Source organism: Pyxicephalus adspersus, chromosome 7 (genome assembly GCF_032062135.1).
Source record: "Pyxicephalus adspersus chromosome 7, UCB_Pads_2.0, whole genome shotgun sequence".
Classification (NCBI taxonomy): domain Eukaryota; kingdom Metazoa; phylum Chordata; class Amphibia; order Anura; family Pyxicephalidae; genus Pyxicephalus; species Pyxicephalus adspersus.
In genome coordinates, this window is record NC_092864.1 from 46,666,146 (window position 1) to 46,692,462 (window position 26,317).

At 37.1% G+C, this 26,317-nt stretch overlaps 1 protein-coding gene across 1 annotated transcript in view; it reads left to right on the plus strand.

Moving 5' to 3' along the window:
* The window catches only part of UBR3 (ubiquitin protein ligase E3 component n-recognin 3), a 107,016-nt gene extending 81,963 nt beyond the window's left edge, over positions 1-25,053 (plus strand). Inside the window, exons 33-39 of the mRNA XM_072418311.1 lie at positions 8,421-8,545; positions 10,580-10,687; positions 11,435-11,560; positions 11,692-11,871; positions 15,569-15,778; positions 17,148-17,287; positions 19,004-25,053. Of these exons, the coding sequence (XP_072274412.1) occupies positions 8,421-8,545; positions 10,580-10,687; positions 11,435-11,560; positions 11,692-11,871; positions 15,569-15,778; positions 17,148-17,287; positions 19,004-19,121 (1,007 nt within the window). The 3' untranslated portion in view covers positions 19,122-25,053. The remainder of the gene's footprint in view (positions 1-8,420; positions 8,546-10,579; positions 10,688-11,434; positions 11,561-11,691; positions 11,872-15,568; positions 15,779-17,147; positions 17,288-19,003) is intronic.
* The last annotated feature ends 1,264 nt before the right edge of the window (positions 25,054-26,317 follow it).

Below are 26,317 nucleotides of genomic sequence, written 5' to 3' on the forward strand. Positions count from 1 at the left end.
CAAAGAGATGCAGTGGAGGAGGAGCGGAGGGAAGGATGGATGAGTCTGGCTGCAGCATTCATAATAGATTGTAGAGGAGAGAGTCGTGTTAGTTATCAAGCAGTGTGGTCAGCATACCTTTTTAAAGTAGAGTCCTGCCTCAATTTTTATTTTTATTTTTTTTTTTTAAAGGTTTTTTATTTTGCTGTCTGTTCATTGTTCCTGTTGTGCCACATGGATAGGAAATTAGTGTCTTTTCTAAAGGTTTTAGAATATAAATGTTGTCTGCACACTAAAAGATAAAGTAACCGGTACCAAAGACAAGATAATATTAGATACTGCGATTCCAGTACTTTGGCAGGTGCATTCATTTCCTTTTTCTTTATCTTTACCAAGTAATTTTACAGGTATAACATTGTTACCTGGGATGACCATGCTCATTTTCCTTTCTGTAACAGCACGATAAGCCTACAGCTAGTTTCTCATCTGCTCTTGTCCATAGCATGAAAGGGGGGTTCTGTAGTCTTCAGAGAACAATAGGAACAGTGTAACTGATAATAGTCATGACATGAAGTTATCAGGTTACAAAATTTCTGGCACTCGTGGTGTTTAAGGCACACGTTAAACCAATGTAACAAAACACTTGTATTAGTATATTTAACAGACAAAAAAGGACTCAATCAGAGAAAAGAGTTGGGTTTGGGTAATATTTCAATGTGTATGACTAATATGACAATGAACTTTAAAAAAGGCTGCGTAATATGTCAGCGCTTTATAAATGCAAGACAATAATAATAAAAGGTAATATTTATATGTATTTTGCTGAAACCTTTGACTCAGTACTTTTTCAGGGTAATGTTCTAATGTAAATCTTTCAGTGTAAAATTTGGCATTGGTCATATTGTATGTGTGTGTGTGTGTGTGGGGGGGAGAATATATACATACATAGAAATAAAGAACACACACACACGCGTTTTGCATTAAAAAAAAGTTGCATTATTTTCTTTATTTTTATCTGCCCCGAGTTTAGCTAACATTACTGTGCCTGAGTTTATCCACTGAAAGTCTGTGTGGAAAGCATTAGTATTTTCCCTAAAACCCCTACCCTGTCTAGTGCCCTTGAAGTGCAGCTCTGGGAATAGCATTGACTGGCTTATTAGCTGTTAGATATACTTGGTATCTCTTTCAATCCTACATTGATTAAGCTAAAGTAAATGTCATTATACCACTCAGGCTGTTCAATCCAAGAGAAAATTGATCTGAACCCATCATCATGAAAGAGCACCACAAATTAAGTCTTTTATTATAGTAGAGCCTTTTATGATAGAGGTCAGAGCATTTATAGGCAGTGTTGCCATCTCTTCAGAGAGTAGTTCAGCCATCTTTGCGCTACATTGCACGTCACATCTAAAGAACATTTTATTCTAGTTGAACAAAGGAACCTAAATATCTGTACAACAATGTATAGCAGACATGTTTCACAAAGTATCATCCCAATCATTTTTAAAACTCTATGCAGTTGATTTTATTTCATGAAACGTCTACAATATAGAAACTGAAATGATGGACTTATTAAATAAATTTCTTCTTTCCTCTAATAAAAAAAAATATATATATAAATATATACACACACACACAGTCCTAAAGTTGTATTTGAAAGACGTGCAATGTTTTAATTTTTTTTTCATTATTATTTTCCTGTCCTTTTAAATAAAGGAACATTTGTCTCACCTTTTAGCCCTTAGCAAAAATGAATATAATCTTTATAAAATTCTTACTGGAAACAGTCCCGGGAAGGACCCTCAGGAGATGTTTGCCAGTAAACTGACTCAATCAGTCTTCCATGTCTATAAGCTTTGGAATTCCACTAAAACAGTGACATCTCATCCTAAAGCAGAAATACTTGAAAAATGATTTTTACTATTTTAGTAGTACACATGCAATAATTGGTATTGGAAAGGATCTTTCACGATCCTTTCCAACGACAAAAGACAAGCACTGTACATACAGCGCCATTCTGCTCCATGAAGAGGAAAGGTAAGCCTGAGGTAATTATCAAACGGGAATCATCTGAAGTTTGTACATAGCCCAAGAAACCTATCTTCAAAAGATGTCTTTATAAACGCATATAATTGGGTTAATACTATTTTGTCTCACGGTTATGGTTTCTTAAATTAGTTCTTAGATCCTATGGTGCTTTTCAAGGAGGTATTTACTCAAATATGGTTCGTCTTTACAGAATGAAAGCAGAGCTACACCTGAGCGATTTTGTAGACTGCCATTGCTAAAATAATTCTAAAAAATGCTGGAAGTGCCTGGATTCTAAACTGATCTATGTAAGCTCTAGCTTTGGTTTCAGTAGATTCAGTCATAAACTTGAAACAAGCATGCAGCTGTGTGGCCATTAGCTGAGCACCTGAACTGTATATTCATTCTACGTTATGGATTCAAAAGACAAAAATGGCAGAAGATCAGAGAGGAACTAGGTCATAAATGGCCACTTGCAGAATCTCTCACTAAAAACACCCCTTAAAAATATAAAAGAATGTACAAACAGCTAAATAGGGCAATATGCACAGAAGAAGGAAATGTTAGTTGCTTACTCCTCCAATTATAGGTCAGATCTGTCCTCCCAAAAAGCCACATGGTCAACTCTTTAAGATCAACTTTGTGCTAAAAAACTTGTTTAACAATAGGAAAATAAGATACAAAAAAATCTTACAAATGTTTTAAAATTTTCTAAACCAGACCTATGTTACCTATGTTGTGAACCAGACCAGACCTACACACCTATGTTACAAAAAGAGTTATTTTATATTGTAATTCCCATTATCATGCAGAACAGACTTGTATTGGATTTCAGCATGCTCTTCCAAATTTAGAAAAGGGTCCCATGCTACTTTAAGAAGTATAATTACCCCCTTCCAAGTGTTTTCATGGATCACAGGCCTTTTATTCGCCATGTTCTGGAGATGAGGATAATAGGAGGGATTCAGAAGTAAGGTAAATACAACAGGGAAGACCAGATGATATTCAGTCCACTAAATGTTCTGTTTTGTCATTCCAGAACAAGAAATTAGAATCTGAGTGTTTTTCCAATGCATTAACATGTAGCTTACTTCACTTGTAGGGCCTTTAAAGAGAATAATGTATTTGCAGAGATGTAGTTTATTTATAAATAAATAATAATTATAATATTTTTTTTATAAATATCCTTGATTTTCACTTTAAATATATATAATTTTTTTTGCAGATTGATAAACTGCAATAGGCTTCGTTATTTCCAGGGTTGCCATCCTATGTTTTATACGTTTGTATGTGTGTATATATATATATATATATATATATTCTTAAAGAACAACAGAGTTTAACTGCATGGTATATAAATGATTTGACTGCATAAGGAGCCCAGTTACTGCTTTTGTTATCATTCAGCACAGTGACAGTAAGAGCTTGCTTGTACTCAGCATTTGGCTCTCTACTTTTTTGGCTCTTGTCCTGTGCTGTTAACATTTATCACATGAAGGAGCAAATTAGCCTTCTGTAACACAGGAAGATTAGCTATCAGCAGAAATCTGGGATGGCAACTTTTAAATCTCATTCTAGGGTAGTATTAAAGTCCATTTTGACATGAAGTACACCTAGAATAGGAGCAAAGGAACCAGAAAAGCTTAAATATTGCACGCTGAACATGGAGTAGCTGTGCCATATAAAACAAATGCCATGAAGCCTTTGCTTGGGTTATAGCTGAATAAATGCTTTGGACCCAAGAACTTTACTAATGAGCCTAACACTGCTTAAAAGCTTTTTTCTTTTTTACTAAATAGGAAAAAATAGGAGTCTTTCTGTATTTCTTTCTGTGTAAGTTTTGGGGCTCTATTTATAAAACAGGGAATATGACATTCCTTGGGGGAAATTCCTTACTGCGATTGAAATACATGGGCCTGGAAGAATCCTATCAAGAAATGTTTGAGGGAATATCTGATTCCCTGTTTTATAAATAGCGCCCTTAGTGTTGATATGTTGATCATTATTTTTTATTGCCAGAAGATGCCTCTAATATTCTGGATGTACGTCTAAACCCTAATTGCATAGCGTTTTGTTTGTTAAAGCACTGTTCAATAAACAATTGCCTTTTTTTATGTGATTAGAATAAAAGAGGAAGGGTTCTACTCTCTGATTAAATCATTGTCATCCCCTAGTATTATACAATATTATTATTATTATTATTATTATTATTAATAAACAGGATATATATTACGCAACATATGCAACGCTGCACATACAATATAGGAAATTATGAGCAAGACAGCAGGGGGTTTGATTGGCAAACATGTATAAAAGACCTAATTAGCACGGTAAGTATATACAATAGTGATCACTTATGTTGCTGGTCCATCCCTTGTTTCCATTCAGGGATTTTGGACCCCGTACTATACAAAAAGATTCCTCATCAATTAGAGTACCTAGAAGTCCAACCTTCATACGAAAGTTATCAATGAGGGACTTCTACACTAGACACAGTAAAGCTATGGCTACAAGAAATATAATTTACCTCCTTCAGTTTTCCCTGTCTTTAGGGAAATGATATTTCTTGTAGCCATAGCTTTACTTTTAGTCTCCATCAGGGATGCATGTAAGAATAGGGAGTACTGTAAAATCTTTCTTACCCATAACAGAAAGTGGCTAAACAAGGACTCTTATGTTAGAATAACCGGATTTTATTGTCAGTAAATTGTTTTATTAAATACTTTTTTTTCTTGCAATCTTCTGACCCATCGGCTAATATGGGTCATTTTTATCTTCAGCAGTGGTGGGCGGTTCTTCTCCTCAACAGCACGGCGCACATGTAACAAAACTGAACTATAGTGAATCCAGGCTGTCGTGATGAAACACCTACACGTGTGTGTTTATGATATCCTGGGCTCACGGAGAATGGTTTTGCTGCTGGGCATCATTCAATCCCAAAGAGTACCTGCACTGAAACCTGTGAGTCTGCATAGAATAGCATTGGAGAGGAGGTAAGTATTGTGGACAGAGCAGCAAGGCTTTATTTATTTTAAATAAGAATTTGGATGTAAAGTAAAACTCTTACAAAGGAAACACAGGCCTGGGCATTTGTGAGCACCTTTTAAGAATATTAGTAGACCTTCTGCAAATTGTAAAATCAGAATAAAGATTGAATTTATTATTAGTGACTTGGAAGGTATTGAAGCTTTTTGATCAGAATGACAAGCAAGCAATTGGCATTTACACAAAGAGTGGTCAGAAAAAGCAACCTCCATTTTCTTCAAAAGAAAATTATATTTTGAATCTTGCTTTTTTTTTCCCTGCCTTTGTTTTTTTTTCAAAGTAAATTACAAAAAATAATAACGTAAGCTAGTGTGTGTTAGGTTTCATCCCATGACTGCATGATTTATTCAGGGATATTTCATGTCATGATAGTGTGTATAGCAAAATGAATTGTCAGAATGGAAGATTCGGCCCTTGTGTGATTGATAGCACGTCCTGAGTGGAGATGAACGGCAGCAGATATCTAGAACTAATACAGTATACAGTGCATAGTTATTGCCAGGCCTGTATGTTTCTTTAATTCAGTATTTGCATGCGCATCAATCATGATCAGCCTGATGAAGTGTACCAGTCATGCATATCCAGTAGAGTTAGCTGTACTGAACTATGAATACTTTCTTTTTTTCATTTTATGCATTTTCTCGTTATAGACAATTTTAGAAAATTAAATTATTACATCTGTAACAAATTTTACCTTGAATGCAATAAAGATTGCAAGTTGTTGTCCGCACATATGATCAAACAACAACAAAAAATCTAAAACCCTATTATAAGCATAAATTATGCCACATTTACAAATACAGGTAGCTTTTAGGTATATTATATTATTAGATATATATTATATTATAGATATTTATTAAGCAAAAATCAGAAAAGACAGGAACATAAACACAAACTTCTAGGAGCTTTTTACAAACATCTAAAAAGTGTTCAGAACCGTTTGTTCAGTCCATAAAAGCTATATATTTAGATAGTAGGCAAGAGGGGAGATGGGAGAACCAGCCAGCGGCACCCTGCTGTGCTCTCCGTAAGGACGGATCCATGAACAACGTCAGGAGGCCTCTGTACACGTCAAATCCTTGCCTGAGACCAGATTGACTGTTTGTGTACATAGCTTAAGCGGTCTCTCTGCAATCCCACATGCACCTGGTGTTTAGCCACTCAGGCACACAGTACTGTGTTTTGGGAGAAAGTACAAAAAATCCTATGCTTCCACAGGGAGAGTAGAGAAGGGGAGTGTACTGAGGGGAGAATATTTAGAGTCACCTGTTATAATGCTACTTCCTTGTCATATATGGGCAGCACAGTGGCTCAGAGGTAAGTCTGGCCTTTGCAGTTCCAGGTCCCAGGTTCGAATCTCGGCCCGGAACCTATCTGCATGGCGTTTGCTGGTTCTGCCCGTGTTTGCATGGGTTTCCTCCAGGTACCCTGGTTTCCTCCCACATTCTAAAAAACATGCAGTTAGGTTATTTGCCTTCCCCCCAAAATTGACCTTAGACTGTATTAAAGAGGTATGACTATGGTAGGGACTAGATTGTGAACCCCTTTAAGGGACTGCTAAATGTCATGACTATGGACTTTGTACAGCACTGCATAATATGATGGCGCTATATAGATAGTGTGTAATATTAATAATAATATATGTGAATCTACTTTGAGACACTGACCTAGAATATAAATGCAAATAAGGTAAGGATAAATAAATAATGGCTTTTATTATCCATTGTTTTGAGACTCAGAACCTTATATTCCAGTACAATATAAATGAATAACTGTAGTGCACCACTTCAGAAATATAAATTCCTAATACCTTTAAAAAATGGATCTATAACTATTGCCCTCTATATTGTTTCATACAAATTGACATGTGCGCTAAATGAAAACTAGTACTTTTTGTACCCTTTTCTCTGTTACTGTCATTCTGCCATAAGAATTATTTCATTGTTTGCTGCTCTTCGCATCACTACCATTACTGCTTGTTCATGTCTTTTTTCAGTAAATAAAATGTCCACTTCACTGCCAGAGCCACAGTATTCAATAAAGTCTACTTAAAACTTGCTGTATAAGTCTGCTGATTGATTAGACAGCTGAAGGCAATAATAAAACTGCTCTATTGATGCTGCTAGAAAAGGCTGAAGAGTAGCCGGCTATAGAAATTATTCTCAGAAAGTTGTTGTCGATGAACATGGTGAAATATGCAGAAAGAAAGATTAGGACATTGTCATTATAGTTTTAACTAGATTCTGAAAAGTTAAAGTGCAGCTTGCCTGATTAGTAAAAAGTGCTGACAGGCTGCTTCTACAGACCTGTCGGTGCTTTTTGCTAATCGTGTGCAGAGAGCTGCGCGTATACACAGTTTATTGGACAGTCTTTAGAAGAAGAGACCTCTGGGGCCATGCTTGGGAGTTGCATCATGCCAATCCAGTAAATAAAAATAGCCAAAAGGCATTTTTTTGTCTGCAAAACAAGCCCAGATTATGGACCCTCCACCACCAGGCTTCACTGTTGGTATGAGGCATTTATGTTGATGTGCTGGGTTGGTTTTCACCAAACAGGCCACTGTGCATTATGGCCAGATATCTCTGTTTTGGTCTCATTTGTCTAAAGGAAATTGTTCCAGAAGTCCTGTAATTTGTTGAAATGCAACTTTGCAAACCTAAGCTGTGCTACCAGGCTTTCTCCTAGAAACCCTTCTAAACCGGCCATACTTGTTCAGTCTTTTTCTACTTTCATATGCAGAGTTTTAACTCTTGGTTTTATTGCAATTTTTGTTATAGCATTTCACAGTCTGACCTTGAGGTGAATTTGCTCAGGCGTCCACACCTGGGGACTCCCTGTCCAAACATTTGTTTGGGAATAGCCTTATAACCCTCAAGATTAATGGGAAGCAACAATTGTTTCTCTAGGATCATTGCTAACGTCTTTCTTCATTGGCATTGTGTTAACACACACATGAATGCTCCAGACCAGCGCCTGGCTGCTACTTACTTCCCTAATTCCTGTTGAACTTGTAAGAGAGTATACCATTTTTTACACACTGCTTCTGTTTTTTTACTCCGTTTTTGCTGGTAATGATACAGTGTAAAATGCCATGTGTTGTTGTTAATCAGAGGTATTTACACAATTGTAGGATCTGCTAAGGACCAGATGATTTTTTTTTTTAAGGTCTTAATATGCAAAACCATAGAATTGAAGGGTGTACTTTCTTTCTCCTTTTACTGTTTGTGTATATGTATATATCCTTTTTTATTTTATGTTGAAGGAGGCATGTTCTCCTTTACATTATCATGTAATGAGCAGTTTGCCATATTATTTCAAAAGTTTGTTCCCATTGTTTTTACAATCTGTTGTATTTGTTTTATCTGCAGAACATTTTGCCTGCATTGTGAAGGCGCTTTATTCACTACTGTACTCTCAGGCACTGATTACACTTTCCATTAAGCTCCATCCTGAGGAACGTGCAACATGGAAGGAGTGTGGAGCACACACAAAAGTTAGTATTTTTTTCTTTACAAAAAAAAAAACTAAAAAAGTACAAGAACATAATGTCCCTACATTCCTTCTGGCACTGACTGATTTATCTTAAATGTGGAGTGCTCGATATTGAAAGTTTTTTAAATAAATGTTTCAACAGGGAAATCAATTCTTTCTGTTTTGGTAAGAACCTTTGTGAGATAGCCTTTTAGGGAAGAAGCTGTCGAAAGTAAAGGGGATTTTTTTTTCAGACATCAGCCCTTATAAAAGCTGTAAACATGCAGTGGTAGCAAAATCATTCATTGCTATAGTTATTTTCCAGAAAAGCTAACAACCTAGGAAATTACTTGGAGTACCCAGCATCGAATATATTTGTTCAGGCTTAAGAAAATATTTCACTTTGCCCATTCAGGGCTCTTGATGTGTAACGCTGCCCACTTTTGCATGCCTTTGGAGGGCTTCCCCACTGTTTTTTAAACCCTCTGAAATACCCCGTACTTGTGGTAATGAAAGGGAGATTTTTAATCACCTCATTTGCACAATCCAGTTCTTGGGCCTGAGCACCCAATTACCAGAATTTTAGACCCAGATTTCCCAACAGATAAACCAAGCAGCAAGAGAGCCTTCATCCATGTGCATGCATTCTATCTCAGTGTTTCTCCAAGTAAGGAACTTGGTGCACAAGATTCCCGTTGATGCTCAGAATTTAAATTGGCTGGATTGACAGTGGTTGTTCATTGTTAACACGGAATCCGTTACAGAAACTCAAAGGGGCAGGAGGAATAAACAATGTCAGTGTTCAATATAGATCTTTTGGTAACTAACTGCATGAATGTATTTCTGGCTTTCAACAGTCTACAACAACAATATTTTAAATAGCCCTTTTATAATATAAAGACAGGCCTTTAGCGACAATCATTGTGCCTAGGCATATCCTGAGAGGAACACGCTTTTAGAACTGCTGGTAGACTCATTTCCTTATTCTTTTCACTCTGCATTTTACCATCTGCTCATAAGGTAAGAGGTCATCAAATAATAAATTGGATGAGTTTGATGAATATTATTTCTGGCTGGTCACTGATTGAGAGGAGGCATTTAGTGGTTGTACTGAGTGAGATGAAACCTGTCCCCAATCCTAAATATATTCTCCTTTTAAATAAGAGAAATATATTCCAGGTGCATTGCAACAAATGGCATTTAATGTTTTCCTTAATTCAGAATGAAATGGGCATGTTGGCATGAGGCACAATTTTCCACTCAGGCTGTAGTTGCCTTTTAAAGAAAATAAACAGTAAGACATTGCACACGCTTATTGTTTTAGTCATGGAATGTGTTTGCCAATTTTAATTAAAGTTTATTTTGGATTTGAGCCAAGAGTGTAAACTGTTCAGATATCAGGATTTACATCTTAGTTAAAAATGCTATCCCTTAGGCAAATGGAGTTTCCAATAAAAAAAAGCAACAGTATGCATAGCAGTACTCTTAAGAGGAAAAGAAGATTTCCCAGTTTTGTATCTTTTCAATAAAATGTGTTTATTGTTCTGAGTACAGTTTAAAGTCACAGAGCATCTTTAGTCCAAGAAGTAAATGTCCTAAACAAAGATAGCACTGACATTTTTTGGGAAAGGGGAAAGTATTGTTGAGTAATATTGACTTTTCCTGTTAGCAGTGACAGATACTGAAAAGCCTTAGACTTTTTTAGTATTCATGCACTGAAACAATACATGTCATATGTACATAAAAATAAAATAATGTCTTTGTTGTGTAAGAGGTAGACTTTGGTGCCAGATCATACTCTTAAAGTTTTAGCTCCCCCATCTGACATTGTGGCTTTGTTCTCAGATACTGTGCAAATGCAGACTTTTCATAACATGGTGATTGCACACATACAGCTAGGCACAGCCACACATTAATAAGCTAAGTTCTTATGGTAATTACCTAGGTTATCAATTTGCTAGAAATAGAAGTTATTTTACATGTATCTGTATTGTTTTTTTATTTGTTGCCTCCCGAAATTGACAAAGATTTATCTGTTTTCCTATTCGGTTGACAGAGTTCCTATGGTCCAGGAAAGTCATGGGAAGCTTTGCTTAGTTTTGTGATAAGTGAACTATCTGGAGGAAAGATATACTGCAATGAAGAGCCAGAGGACGTTACCACAGTATGTACATGAAGTGTGTTTTATTGCAGCTGGGACTCTACCGCTGTATACATTTAAAGATGTACATTATTGCTCTAAAATTCTTTGCCTTTATAGATCTAAAAAAAAGATATTACAACAGGAGGAAGGAAGAATAAATGTATTCTTCTTTCCTTAATCCTATTTAAAACAAGTCTGTTGTGTATAAATCTTAAAGTCCTAATTGAGGGTATTTGATGCCACAGCCCCAAATTTAGAAATGGAAGGACCTGGGCTTCAGACTCTGGACACTCATAAAGGTTTAAGCAGGCATATCATCTTAGGTAGAAACATGCTAGTTGACTGGCAGTTATGCTTCAATACTTCACAGACCTGTAGCATGTATGCTGTAATTGGGTTTAGGAAGTTATCTGCAAAATACTTCAGGATTAAACAAGTAGAAAGTAAAGTCCTTATGAGCTCAGACTGCGTATTTTATAGGAAATGTTATCCTGACTATAGTCTCATTTGGCAATACATTATTTTTTCCAGCAAGCACTGTCATTTTCACACTAAGGCAAAGTCACCCTAAGATGGAATGTATAATTTAAACTCAAAACATAATCCAAAATGTGTAGTATATGTCTTCAATTTTTCAACAATATTATGTTACCTAAGTGAAAGACCCTCTTTAGGCTTTGCTATCCAATAACCATTTTTTAAATTAATCACTTTTCCTGCCCTGGATATATATGATTTGGTGTATGTTGATAAATTCTTTGTTTGCAGAGCAACCTGGATGTCTGGTCTTCACAGTCCATTGAGCATTACATACAGCAGTTCTGCCTGCCCTTCCTCCGGATCACAAGCCTCCTCCAGCAACATTTGTTTGGAACAGATATTCCAAGCTGTCAGGTATTGTGGAAGACTAAATATTGGTTTTTATGTTAACTAATTTCTTCAAATTCATATTAAAATTTAAATACTTCGATTGAGAAATGTGAAATGCCATTTAAAGTGAAAGCTTACTTTTCTTTTACTTACAGGAAGAAGAGGAATTTATGGGTCTTTGCAGCTGCTTAGGGATCTTACCGTCGGTCCTCCAGACATCCCGTGAATATGCTAGTGCCTCTTGTCTGGACTGGCCAGCTCCAGCATTTGATCTCATATCCCAATGGTGCTCAGAAGTGATCATGTTTGCAGAAGACCATCCAGAACAAGCAAATGTACACAAACAAAGCTTTATTAGAGTTATTTTCTACAAAATGTATTTCTATTTTATCATTGTTTCTTTTCATATTAGAGCTTGTTTACTTGGCTAAATTAGGATTTAGATTTCAGCCATCAAAGTCTACGCAGAGAAGAGTTAAAAAGAGTTAAAACTCCTCAGCTTTGTCCTGTTGGGTTGACTTTTTTCACAACAAGACCTGACAAAACAAGAGAGAAACCTGCAAATTGAGGAAAGTTTACTTTTTTACTGAGTTGTCAATAGAAAACAAATTGCTATTGGATGGCTTTCACTTGCCTCCATTGTTATGGTGACAGCTGAAAAATTTTGATTTCCCATAATTTTGTCCTAGTGACAGTGGTCTCAAAGACAGGGTAATTTACCTTTTGGAGACACTGACTAAAAGTATAATTAGGGATAAAGCGTATATAAATTTATATCCTTCCTATATACTTAGCTTACTGTTACTATCCATGATGTTAACTGGTCGGTTATGACCCGTGTCTTAAATCAGCCACAAAATACCTTCAAAACCAATAGAAATTCTTTGTGCAAGAACATGCATGTCTTTGTGTGTTTAGATGCATGTGTGGCAAAAAGTGAAACTTTTTGTGTGTTCTTTGCATAAATATTTTTTGCAGTGGAAGCACAATGTGTTTGTCTTCCTGTTCTTATTACTATGGAAGACCTGACACCTCTTTCATTTGGAATCAGGTAGATTCAGTGGAGTTGTGGCTGTGCTGGTTGATGCTGAGGCAGGGCTGGCTGAGGATGCTCTTTGCTTGTGAGTGCTTGGGGAGCTCTGAAGCTGTCTAACAAAGGCTGCAGCGTCGGTCTCGGGGAACCCGTTTCCTCTGCTCAATGTGCGCCTTGACAAGGGAATTTCCTAGCTCATTCTTCACTTGGTATTTTTGGTTGAGTTCCACCCCAGGTGGATGTGGGTCCATAAACACAAACACATTGTATGCAGACGCATCTAAGATGTTATAAAACACAACCAATGGCCATCTCCTGGTCATTCACTGACAAGTGTAGGTGGCAGTCAACTTGTCCACTCCTCATTTGATTTTTTTGTAATCCAAGATAAGTATGGGCTTTTTGTGTCCATTCTTGATGACACAGCTGCATCTTTGTGAACAGTGGACATAAGTATCACACTCCGGTTTCTTTTTGGACAATATGAAATGACTGGTGGTGCCTGTAAATGCAAATTTTAATGAAAGTGGAGCCCTGCCCTTCACCTGCAAAATTGTGGTTGGCAGCTCAGGTTTATTTTTTCTCTTGGTGCCTACTATAGTAAGTTTATAGTAAGCAGGTAAAAAAATTGTCACGTGTGATATTGTGACCCCATGGTCCAGTAGTCATATTGTGGACTATACATTTTCCTTAGTTTTTCTCTGGGATGCCACATGCAGGTTTGTCTGTGTAAAACTGTAGATTCCACACATAGCTTGTTTTTGCATCACAGGCTGCCCAAACTTGTATTCTGTATTTGCCTGGCTTACTGGGGATGTATTGCCGGAAGGGGCATTTTCCACGGAAAGGGACAAAATGTTTATCTACTGTCACCTAAAGCTCAGGGTGAAACATCTGTGGAAGGAGCTGCACCCATCACTCCCAGACATCCCTGATGGGAGCAAGCTTGTCAGCTGTTGCTCTAGTATCTCTGTTGTCAAATCTGAGGACTCTTGATATCATTCGAGAGGTCCGAAGTGACATTGTTGACCGGAAAATTGTTCTGCCTGGTTGACAATCTACTTCGTCTTCCGTCTCAGAAACCTGTTCATCTGTATTGCTATGCTGGTCTGCATCCTATGTCTCATTTTCTTCCAAAATATAATCCATAACTTCACTTTTTGTAAATCTTCTATGCATTTTTGCAATCTGCAAATAGGATATGTGTGCTTTGCAAGTAACAAGACTTACTGGATAGTTCCTTCTATGTCTGGAATGCCTGTTTGTTTTGTCTTTTTAGTTACAGAGAAGAAGGCTGAGAAATAAAGAAATAAACCCTGAATAGAGGAGGGAGAGGAGAGGAGAGGAGAGGGCTGGCTGTTGGTGTCATGTTCTGTGACTGAGAGCTGACAGTCAGATTTTAGTGTGTGTTTGATTTCAGTTTTGGGACTAATTATTGCTACACAATCTTATATAATAACCGGGTCGAAACTGACCATAAACAACACAAAGGTTAACATTTTCTAGGAAGGATATATATATATATATAGTAAATTTTGAACATAGGGCCAATCCCACTGCCTGAGCCTAATTATTGGTCATCGATGCTGCCTTTTTGTGATCAGGACCAATAGAAAGGAGTACAACTTCTCTGGTCTGTTTCTCTAGATCTGTTTTTTTTTAATTTTCTTATGCTTTTAGCATAGATTTTAACACACAAATTATAGTTTTTAGTGCTCTCCTAAGGCTGAGTACACATGTGCAAAAATTGTCATTGCAAAGGGATTTTTTCACGATCCTTTCCAACGACAAAGACTGCACAATGTATGAGCGCTGTACATACAGCGATGTTCTGCTCTGGAGCGGGGAGGGAGAGAACGACAGACGACAAGCGCTGTACTCACCACAGATTCTCGTCCAGTATCAACCTTGAGGCAATTATCAGACGAGTATCATCTGATGTGTGTACCTTAGCCTAAGACATTAGGTATAATGTAACCTTACATATTTACAGGAAATTAGAGGGGAATTGCAACCCTAATGCTGCTGGATACTAAGGTATGAGTTTTGTAGGGTTAGGGTTTGTTGTGAAGAGATATCACTGATGCTGCAATTAGAAATGTATTATTTACATTTCAACTGGTCGTGAGAGCCTGACATGTCATGGCGACGTTCTACGGTACCCTTACTGAAGATAAATTCTGTTTCCAGTGATATTGCCTGTATCCTCCTGACATCCTTCTGTTCTCTGAATAGTCTTTTACTTGGTGAAAACTGCTTATTCAGGTCAATACAGTGCAGGTGTCATATTTTCATACACTACCCTCTAGTGGATGCCAAGAATAGCATCTTCACCAAAGAAATTGTAAATACAGAAGCAGACCATGCTTCTATTACAAAGGTAACGCACTGGCATCTTTTTATAGCGTTACAGGGAAAACACTGAAGAGGAACAGATGAATTATGTACTTCTTACTGGAAATAAAATGCCATGTAAGATACATACGGAAACAGTTGTATTGACTAATGATATTAGATAATGACCACACTTCAGGATCAAATTAAGAAAAAAATTAATATGTGAGAATACAAAATCATGCTAGCATTTTCCATAGGCTGTTGTTGAGCTATACATCTTGAAGACAGACCTAAACTTATATTGTGGGTCTTTTTAAACAATACAATAGTCCCCCCTATCCATATGACTGTCTAGATATTACAGCCACAAAACTTTTCTCCAGGTTGGAGGTGAGGAGGCAGAATAAGTGTATACCAAGTGTTGGGTGAAATAGAAGAGTTTTTTTTGGGATTTTGGATTTACAGGCCTAGCCTGCAGTATGATGCGTATTGCAATTACCATATGATGTGTCATGTGTGAGTGTCAGTGTGTTGCCCTAGGTCTATTCTGTCTTTGCAGAAATCCAGCCCTGCCAGCAAACTGTATTATGAAAGCTGAGCATATATGTATTCCTGGTGTACATGCTGCATATTCTGATTAATGCTCTTGTATTACTTTTCAGACTTTGCTCATTCAAGAAACGAAATGGGACTTGCCAAGGCTACTCAATCTGCCAGAAATCTACAACTCTATTTTTCAATATTACCATAGGAAGGCATGTAGTGTCTGCAATAAAGTTCCCAAGGATCCTGCATTGTGTTTAGTTTGTGGCACATTTGTCTGCTTAAAAGGCCTTTGCTGCAAGCAACAGAATTACTGTGAATGTGTGCTGGTAAGACTTTGTCGTCACATTTCATTCAGACTCCATGCAATTAGTATACAATTACCAGGGGAATTCAAACCCTGAACCACAGATGTGCAAGGGAAGACTGCTAAGCACATAGTGGTTGCATGGTGTTTCTGCCGAATGCTTTTGTGATATAAAGATAAATCAACATGAATGAAATTTCCCCTTTTTTTGGTTGTTTAGTAAATTACATTCCAATGCTATTAATTCTGTAGTAACACTATTTTGTAGTAGCACAATTTGCTGGGAATTTTTTGCAAGAGTTCCTACAAAGTTAGTCTGCTACAAAGCGCTTACCTTCTCCAGTTCCTTTTCTCACTCTTAGCATAGAAATGATATGCCAGCATCTTCTGGTACAGTAGTAGCTGTAACTCTGGTCTCCACTAATTTTGGGTTCCTAAAGCAATTCTAAACATGACTAGCTCTTACCAAAAGCAATTCCCTTCCTTTTGTAGGTGATAAAGCTGAATACAACATACATTTAAAGTGTTTATTAATGGTAAAAATGTTTTTAATAAATTTCTAGTCAATATTGGTTTCTTTCTAAAACAATACAAAGCTTAACCTTCAGATCCCCCCACAGTTCTTTTCCCACTTGCCTTTCTGACCTTTTAGAGAAATTAACCCCTAGCCCCTCTCTTCATTCCTCCAATGACCTACTACTGAACTCATCACTCATAACCTCATCACATGCACAACTCTAAGACTTTTCTGGAGCTGCCCCAACTTTCTGAAATGGCCTTCCTCATCCTTTTCGGCTTGCTCCTACCTGCTCATTTAAAAAAGCACTCAAAACCCATCTTTTCAAACTTGCCTACCCGTCTTCTTCTGTCTCTTAAACCCTCACTTTTTACCCACCATTCCAAATCCCCCTTCCTGGTGTGTGCAGCTTCTTCCACCTCTTGGATTTTAAGCTCTTCTGGGCAGAGACCTCTTTTCCTCCTGTTTCATTGTTTGTATCTGTCTGTCATTTGCAACCCCTATTTAATGTACAGCACTGCATATTATGTTGGTGCTATATAAATACTGTTTATTATTCAAAATATAATAACAAAGTTGTTTTGCCTACTAGTTCACTTGGAACAAAACTTTTTTAGTGTCCTATTTCAAGAATGAGCCTCTTAACATTAAGTATGCTAAAACTGTCCCCACTGCATTCATTTTTTGGATTGTGGTCCCCCATAGGACACAGATATTAATAGTAAGCAATTTGTGCTTTTATAGCAGTTAATCAGTTGTAACCTGCAAATTACAGCTAAAAATGTAATCGGTGGCATGTCCTTTACTTCTTGTCTTGCATTAGGATCTTTTATCATTTTTTAATGACAGTATTTTTTTTGTCATCTTCCCACAGCATTCCCAGAACTGTGGTGCCGGCACAGGAATATTCTTGCTTATCAATGCTTCTGTAATTATTATTATTCGAGGTCATCGCTTTTGCCTATGGGGTTCTGTGTATCTTGACGCACATGGAGAGGAAGACCGAGAACTCAGGTAGTAAACTGATTTTTATGCATAATATTTACATTTTTTGACAGCCTTTTTTGAGTTTTAAACTATAATAAATTAATGACAAGAGAACTGTTAAATTCGATGTAAAATATGTGTATTTTGCCTTCCACGAAAATTTGGCCCAGCTTGAAAATTACATTGTATGCAGTATAACCAATTCACTTTAACTCCTTTTGTTGGCATAAAATACACGGTGTTGCTTTTTTGACAACGCTGAGTCTTACAGTAAATAACATAGTTTTCAAATGCATCTGATGAGAATATGTATTTAGATTGGTGATTTACATCTTGTTGGAGCAGTCTGTTGAGGGGGCCGTTGGTGGCCCTGGCCCTTCAACGTTAGACCAATCTATTGGAGGGCTGTCTGGTCTTAAATCAATGTTCTGGAAGTGGCATACAAGAACTTGATTATTCAATCCTTGTGAGCCTCCTACATTCCAATATTAGAAAATTAGCAGCCGGTGGAGTGGTCCTTACTCCCAAAGGTGTTACAAGATGTGTCACAAGCGGGTCATGCAGATGTGGTATTCAGGTTCAAAAACAAAATGGACAGGTTTGTATTCTGGTGCAGGGATTCACTTGTGGAAGTAAAAGTATACGATGAGTTAAACCCTTATGTATGCTTTTTATCTCCTGTAACATCTTACTTACCTAGATTGAAATAGAGGGCATTCTTTTCTGGTGAGAGTTCATAACAGATGCACCATAGACCCTGCAAGAATGCAGAATTTACTATCCCAAAATTCAGTTAGCTATTTTGGTTCTTAGTTACATAGTTGGTCCGGATAAAAAAAGAAGGGACATGTCCATAGAATTCAACCAACCAGCCAGCCAACAAACCATAAGGCAATTTAACATACTAGAACACCTGCATGTTCTACAAAGAAATCTACACACGTTTGATCCAAAGGAAGGGGGAAAAAAGCCCTTAATAAAGCAAAGTACAATTTGCTCCAACAGAGCAAAAAAATTTCTTCTGGATTCCCTAAGACAAAATATTATCTGGATCAACAGTATTTGGTGTCATTCCTTATTAAATGTAAAATCCAGTAATATTCTAGGCATCTAAAAATGCATCCAACTTTCTTTTAAAGCAATCTATTGAGTATACTAAAACTACATCCTAAGAAAGTCTATTCCACATTTTCACAGAACTTACTGGGAAGAATCCTTTCTGCTTGCAGAGAATTTCCTGCAGATGCAAAGAGTGCCCTATTGTTATTTGCAATGAACTTAAAGTAAATGATTTTGAAGTGAGTTCTCTATTTGGAGTAGTTAAATATTTATATAGGGTGATCATATCCCCCCTTAAACGTCTTTTCTCAAGGGGGAATAGATTTAGTTCAGCTAATCTCGCCTCATAGTTCCTCCATGTTTACTTTTACCTTTCTGTGCACTCTCTCTAATTCCGAAACATCCTTTTTTGTAAACCTAGAACTGGGCTGCAAATGCCAGATGGCACTTTGTGCTATTAAGTCTATAATCTATCAAAACACCCAAAAGGAAGACATGTATGGGTTGGCTGACAGATATTTGGTTTGCCAGTGTCCAATCCTCCTATCAGATGCAGTATAATCCAAAGGTTTTCCTGACTTCTTGTGTTCCCTAAAGGGATTTAATAGTGCAAACACCCTAATTTGCTATTTATTCTGTCAATATGAGGGGGTTGTAACCTAAAAGGTTTTTTTTCCTCTACAGGCGTGGAAAGCCTCTTTACATCTGCAAAGAGCGATACAACATGCTGGAGCAGCAATGGGTGACACATACATTTGATCACATCAATAAAAGGTGGGGCCCCCATTACAATGGATTGTAAACATTGGTGCGCCTACAGATGGTATCTCAAGAAGGGCTTTCTGAGGAGAGGGGAGACTAACTTAAACCTCATCTCAACAGCTTCTTAGTTTATTAGGTGCTGTTGTGCTAATGGAAATACATGTCCATCACTGGAGGAATAAGGTACAATGAAAACAGGAAAAAAACTTCTTCAACCCTGCAAAAGAACACTATGACCTGCATTTTCCAGAAAGCACAATGATTAATGAATGTTCAACATGCTTTACTGCTTCCTTTGTGAAAATTTCATTGTAGGTTTTGTACATTTTTTGTCCCTTTATTGCTTACATCCATTATTATGGAGCTCTGAAGTGAAAGGAGGCTTACTGACACAAATACTGCACAGGTCAGTAAAACAGGCCCACATCATTCTCCAAGGCAAGCCAGCAGAGGAAAGTGAAAATTGTGAACATTATGTGCTGTGACTTGTTAGCATTTTCCTTTTGGCTCATGAGCCTTGCCTTTTTATTCTAATCATCCTTGCATAAGCGATAACTTAACTGGACTAAGTTAGTGTGCCAGATTGAAATAATTATAGAATTGCTACATGAGACTGCACTTTTAAATGTTACATAAGCTCACTTTAGGCAAAGCTTGGGTGTCCATGACCCACCAACAACTAAAGAGATAATAAATCCCAGCAAGCAGTGGCTAAGCATGCTGAGGTTTATAGTCCCTGAAGAAATGAAGGTCCATGGGTATCTAACTGTGCTTTAGATTATTATATTTTGTGTCTTATCAGTCTTTACATGTTTTTGTGTGTGTGTGTGTGTTCATATGTAATAAGAAATTCATTGTAAAACACATTTTTTTGTTTCCTGTGAAATATTGTATAGTTACAGATGGTATACAGATGTTATAACAGAACATGTTTAAATTGAAATGTAATCATATATAAATACATCTGTATGTGTGTAAAGAATACAAAAGTACATACATTCAGGGACATTAAAAAAAAGTGCGTTATTTTGCTTGGAGAGTCTGTTTCTAAAGCTTCTTAGGCTTGGCTAAACTAAATTCTTTCTCAGGAACTGAAGACTCTCCATAGGTAAATAGAAGCTGACGGATGTGATATGAGTAGATTGACATTTTTTCTTTTAAGAAACCCATCTTCTTCCCTTTGTGCTTTTCTGCAAAGATGGATGTCATTACTCGTCAAATGACAACATTGGTTATTTGCATCTTATTTAAAAAAAAACATGGCAGAGAAATTTTGTTTGAAGCATGTGCATTCTTCATCAGTAAACCTAAGTACATCACGCATTCTTAAAGCAGAACCTTATCCCATCTCTGTTTTATTGTCATCTCTCTCCCCTCTCTTTTACTCCGGGACACCCAAGGTGTTTTTGTGAACTGAAAGTCCACAAAACTAGTGTCTAACATTTTGCCACAATGTAAAGAAAAAAAAATTAAAGGCTTGCCATTAACCCTTCCCTTACCCCATAAATGACTTTGTGCTTAATATACTGAAATATATGGCATCTAAAAAACAAACAAAAAAAATTTGTGCCAAGTGAAAAGATTCTGTTTTTATGGTCTGAGTGCTTCACTGACAAAACTGTTAGTATTGATACAGGACTGTACATGGTAGGAAAACAATGTTCAAATAGTCATCCAGGTCCTAGTATAAGTCCAGAGCAATTTCTTATTCAATAAAACAATTGAATCTTTTAGGGCATCTAAAGGGCAAGTCACCAATTTATGAAAAGTTGATCCAGTATTTGTGGTTTTTGTATAGCTGTACACTGGAGTGTGCCAGCCGGTTGATTATCATTCATACACAAAAACAACAAGGTGATTCACAATGATTTCTTCAAATCTTAGAATATTCCTATGCATTTCATGAAGAAAATAGATTCTGTTAGTAAAAACCTACATACAGAGTTCTAGTCTAACAATAAATGGTCTGTCCAGGCATTGTATGACCGCAAATTCTAACATACTTTTGATCATTCGACTAATGACCATATATAGGTGCTCAAGTCTATTCAAAAGTGGTGATACTTCAAGTAAAGTGGAGCCTTGTGGTAATCTGAAATTTGATGCTATGACTTATTGCAATGTGCTTATTATTGCCATTCTCATTTTGTTATTGAAAGATGTATACAGAGTACATTTGACATCCAAAGCCTTGCAATAACCTTTAAGTTCAGCTTAAGGCTGGGTCTACATGGACGTTTTGTAAAAAGGCATGTAAACGTTCCTACTGCGTTTATAAGCGTTTTTATGCACTTATTCTAACGTTTTAAAACTTTTTTTTAATGCTGGAAAAAGCTGAAAAACGTCTATGCCGCATTTTACCGCGATTCTACAAGCGTTTTAGCACTTGGCAGAAATGCAAATTGTAACCCTGGGCAGTGATTTCTGCAAGTACAGGAAGTACATACATCCCTGCATACATGTGATCATGCAACAGTACAGTGACAAATGTAACAGTATACACAGAAAAGAGTGCAAAGTTAAGCACAATTAAAGACAATGACTACACACAAGTGATAATGAATTACATCATTTGCAGGTGTGAAAAGCACCAAAAGCAAACACAATGGCAGACAATTTCACACGTGCCAGGCATAGGTGTTAATTTTTAACAGCATAGTACATGTAATTATTCATGCATGACACATGAAATAGTGACACAGGACACAGGCTATCGTTAAAACGTTTGTAAAAGCCTCCATTGAAATCAATGGAAGCTTTTTTATTGACAATTTCTAGCATGCATAAACGCAGGAAAACGCTCCCATTAAAATCAATGGAGGCGTTTTCCCGCGTTTTCCCAGCGTTTTAATTTTTTAAACGTTGCAAGCAACGTTTAAAATAAAGCTCAAAAACGTGCCTGAAGGAAACGTCCTGGTGTAGATTAGCCCATTGGAATGCATGGGGACTTCAAACAAGGGCTTTAAAAGCCTCAGGTTAAACGCTGGGGAAACAGTCCGTGTAGACTAAGCCTAAAGGAAATTTGTGTTGAGTGCCATTGCTGACCTCTCCTGAAGATGCTGGTTGTCTAGCTGTCATTCTGACCAAAAGCTTTAATATTGACCAATATCATATATGCAGAAAGGGTGTCAACGCTTTACTTAAATTCATTTAAGTTGAGTTTGTCAGCAGAGAAAAATAATTAGTGTATGGCTACCCCTCAAATGGCAATGTTTAAAAGCCTAACTCTACAGATTAAGAAAAACTTCCTTTTCAGTGGTTCTATTTCTTTCCTTGAAAGGATGCTCTTCAGGTCTGGGAGGGTGTAAGGAGAATGTTCACTTATTTTATCCCCTCACTGCTACTCTTTCTGTATGCCACTATGTGCTACAGTTGCAGTCGCTGACATATCGGTTGCGGTGGGACCAATAGTCCCATATTGTAAGTGAGGACTCTGAAGGCTCAGACTGAAGCCCAGTGGTTGTATGGAAGATAGGCCACACCAGCTGTTGGGGGAGCAAGAGATAAGGTTAGTAAACTCGCTTTTTACATGCACCCAACAGGCTTCAACCCCTCGCAGTGCACAGGATTTTTTTTTTTTAATACTCTTGGAGCTTACATTTTTTTGCTTGTTTAGTTTGGGGATAAGAAAAAATCATAACTACAAAAAAAGCAAGAAAAATCTAAATTAATATGCAACTTTAATGCAACAAATATCAATAGGAAACACAAAGGCAATGCACAAGAACAGCTAAATGTGAATGGACCCTTAAGGTTCAAATATCCATCTAAATGTTTATCAACTTTTTATGGAAAAAAGTTTAGAGATTTAACTCATTTGTTGAAAGGTGGTAAAAGGAGAAAATGTGCAGAATAAAGTAACTTTAGGTGACCCACTATAATGTACCTGTTGTGAACTGGCAAAGCATAATAAATAATTGATATGAAAATTATTCACCATATTTATAGGTTACACAATGTACATTGCCCTTTGTATAGATTTTTATAATTTAGTCCTAGGGATTCTAAAACACTAAAACAATGTGTTCATACTTTCAGATGACTCCCTCCGGCATATTGAAGAAAGCTAACAGATCTTAGGCTATGTACACACATAAGATTTATGAAGATTTAGAAAGAATCTTTCACAATCTTTTCCAATGACAAAAGACTGACAGATGCATGATTGACCTCTGTACATACAGCGCCGTTCTGTTCCATGGAGGGGGGAGAACGAGCGAGTGGCACCCCACTGCAATCTCTACCGCTTCACCTGGAATGAGGTCTTGGTGGATCTGCCAGGGCTGATCTATGAACGACATCGGACGGCCGCTGTACACGCGTCAGATGCGTGTCTGATACTAGCCCTGAAGCAATAATCAGATGAGAATCATTTGACGTGTACAAAGCCTTATTCAGGTGAAGGTTTATTTTCCTAAGAATGTACAGTGTGACTTTCCAAATTTCTGAAGCAATGGAGCAATATATAAATGGGGATCACTCTTTGTCATGAGGGATTTTTTTTTTTTTTGTCAAAAGTAAAACTTTAAAACACATTTTACATCATTTTCCTGTACTAAGATTGGGAGCAATTCCCAGGCATGTTTGGTGTAGCTTAGTAATAAGGAGACATGCTGTGCTGTTCTGTTTCCAATAAAGGCATCAAATACTGGCAGATGGCAGCTACTATTGCTTATCTCGCCTTGAAATGCTAGTAGCCTGGCATGTATTGTCATCCCAATTAATCAAAAAAGGAGAACTTTCTCCCTATTATATTAATTACCAAGTCCTGTCATGGTCAATATATACAGAACAAAAAAGAAATCGAGGTAGAGGGTTTTTAGGCAATACAATTATTTTTATACTAAATGTTAGTATTGCCTTAAAGCCCTCTAACTCTATTTCTTTTGTGTTCTGTATACATTCAATGAATCTATTCATTTGAACTAATTTACCTGAAACAAGTGTGCAGATCAGGTATGTTGAGGTCACTCTGAAATTCTTTTCTGCTTGAATAATGTGAGTCAATGATTGAGAAAATGTTGAATAATGCCAGGTATCTACTATCATCTAGTAATACCAGCTTCCATTATCCTCTCTGTACAGGTTTTCTTTATTGGTTAGATTGCTCTTTTGATTGTTTTGTATATCAACGCGGTCTTCACTTTTCACAGTACCCATACACTGGACTTTGGGGATTCTGTCTTTAAGCTACACATTCATGTACACTACATGTTTTTACCAGGTAGTTACTAACCGCTTTGGTAACAGTGATGGTCAGGTGAAAGAGCAAAAATGTATCAACTCCCAGCTAGGAAATGCTGGTATTTGACAATGATCAACTCACACAATGCCATCTTCCTCTGCCCTATTACTGTCAAGAGACATTGAGAGATAGTCTGCTTTTATTTAAAAAAAAAAAAATCGCCCAAAAATATACAAAACACTCGCTGGTTTAGCTCGGTGCTGCATTCACTTGGTCAACATGTTTTGTAAGTAACCCTTAAAAACATCTCCCCCTTGGCTTTCAATTTAATTTAAAAAAAAATGAACAAGGTTTCATAATGATGTTTGCAGATGTGGGATGATGGTTTAGAAGAACTGTAACATGTCATACAGTAATGATCATTCACTGATGAAAGGTGGATGGGTTTAAAGGTTGCAAACCTGATAAACTTGATAAAATCCTACACTTTGGTAACACACTGCATTCAATATATGCAAGGGGTCCCTTCCTCAGTTTGCTGAATCTTTTACTTTCATCCTTTACATTTGTTGAGCTGGCATTGCAGATTGAAACTGTCTTGTATAAATAATATAAAAGTGTGCGCGTGTTTTTTTCTCTAAATGTATCTGTGTGCTCTGATGTTTGGATGGTCATTAAATTACAGTACATTACTGTAGCAGCTAGCTTGATATTTCTAATAAATGAGAAGTGTAAAGCAAAATCTAACAAATGTTGTAAAATATGTTAATAAAAATCTACAAGTATTCAGTGTTGTACCGTTTCTTCTTTTTTGTTTGATAAATATTGTCGGATAGACATTGATAAATGAGTCCAAAACATACCTTTCAGCATATATCAGCACGTTAGCAGGCCCCTTCACCTTGTCAATGCAAACCTGCTGGGTTTACGATTGGGTGCAGATGTCTCCACTTTAAAGTGGTGCTGGAGATCTCTGGAAAATCTTTTCAAGTCCTCTGAAGCTTGTTGTGGTATTGGCTTAGGCATAGCTCCATGTTACTTTAAGGCTTTACAAATTGGTTTATCATATATTCCCTACTACTGGTCCAGTAAAAGTTTTTTTTGTCTAGAAGACTTTGGCTTACTACCTTAATCCACCCAAATATATTTAGGTTTAGACAGTTCTTATTGACCTGTGTCACCTTACCAATAGAAACTGATTTAATGGTAAAGATGGCAATTGTTGACCAAGTGAGTTGGTGAAAGATAATCCTGATTACAGTTATCAGTTTAGAGCAAGTTCAGTGGGTTGTCATTAAAATACAGCAAAAGGATGTTCATGAAATATGCTAAGCCAGACCATATGAGTAGATGATAAATACCATACCACACAATAAACTCAACAAAGTTTGTTTGCTGCTGCAAAGAGGCAAAGTTCCTTCCACTAGCCCGTGTAAAGATTGGCAGCTGATAGCAAAACTTTGCCCCAATTGAAGCACCAGATCCTTGCAAATAGAAACCCCAGTCAAGCAGAATAATGTGCATCAACACATTCAACTGCCCTTACAAAAAAATTGTAAATTCTAATGAATATGAGCTTAAATTGCACAGGTGGTTTTCCAGTACCCCCAAGGCCTTGGCATGAGGAAAAAACGTATATGGAGACTTTACATCAAATGCAGACTATAAAAAAAACCCTGTTGCCATTCACAGTTTTCTAATTTGGCCAGAGCAATCTTGGTATCCTGTATACAGATGCTGCTCACCTACAGGTTCTGTTCGAATGATCTGGTCTCTAAGCAAACTGGTCTTTAGGTGAGAAGCATAGTAAAGAGCTGGTCTGCAAAGCTGTGCACCTGTAGCCTGCATCAGTCACAGGTCCACTGACAGCCTGCAGACACAGATTAAAGAAAATCACTTTGGAGGATGGAACTGCAAAGAATGAAGGGGAGAGGCCACACTGCTGTATATACACTACTGTATATACACTGTATAGTTCTTGTGAGTCATCGTTAAACAGGTAAGTAATGAATAGCTAGCATTAGGATTAGAGGCTTAAGATAGGAGTCTGC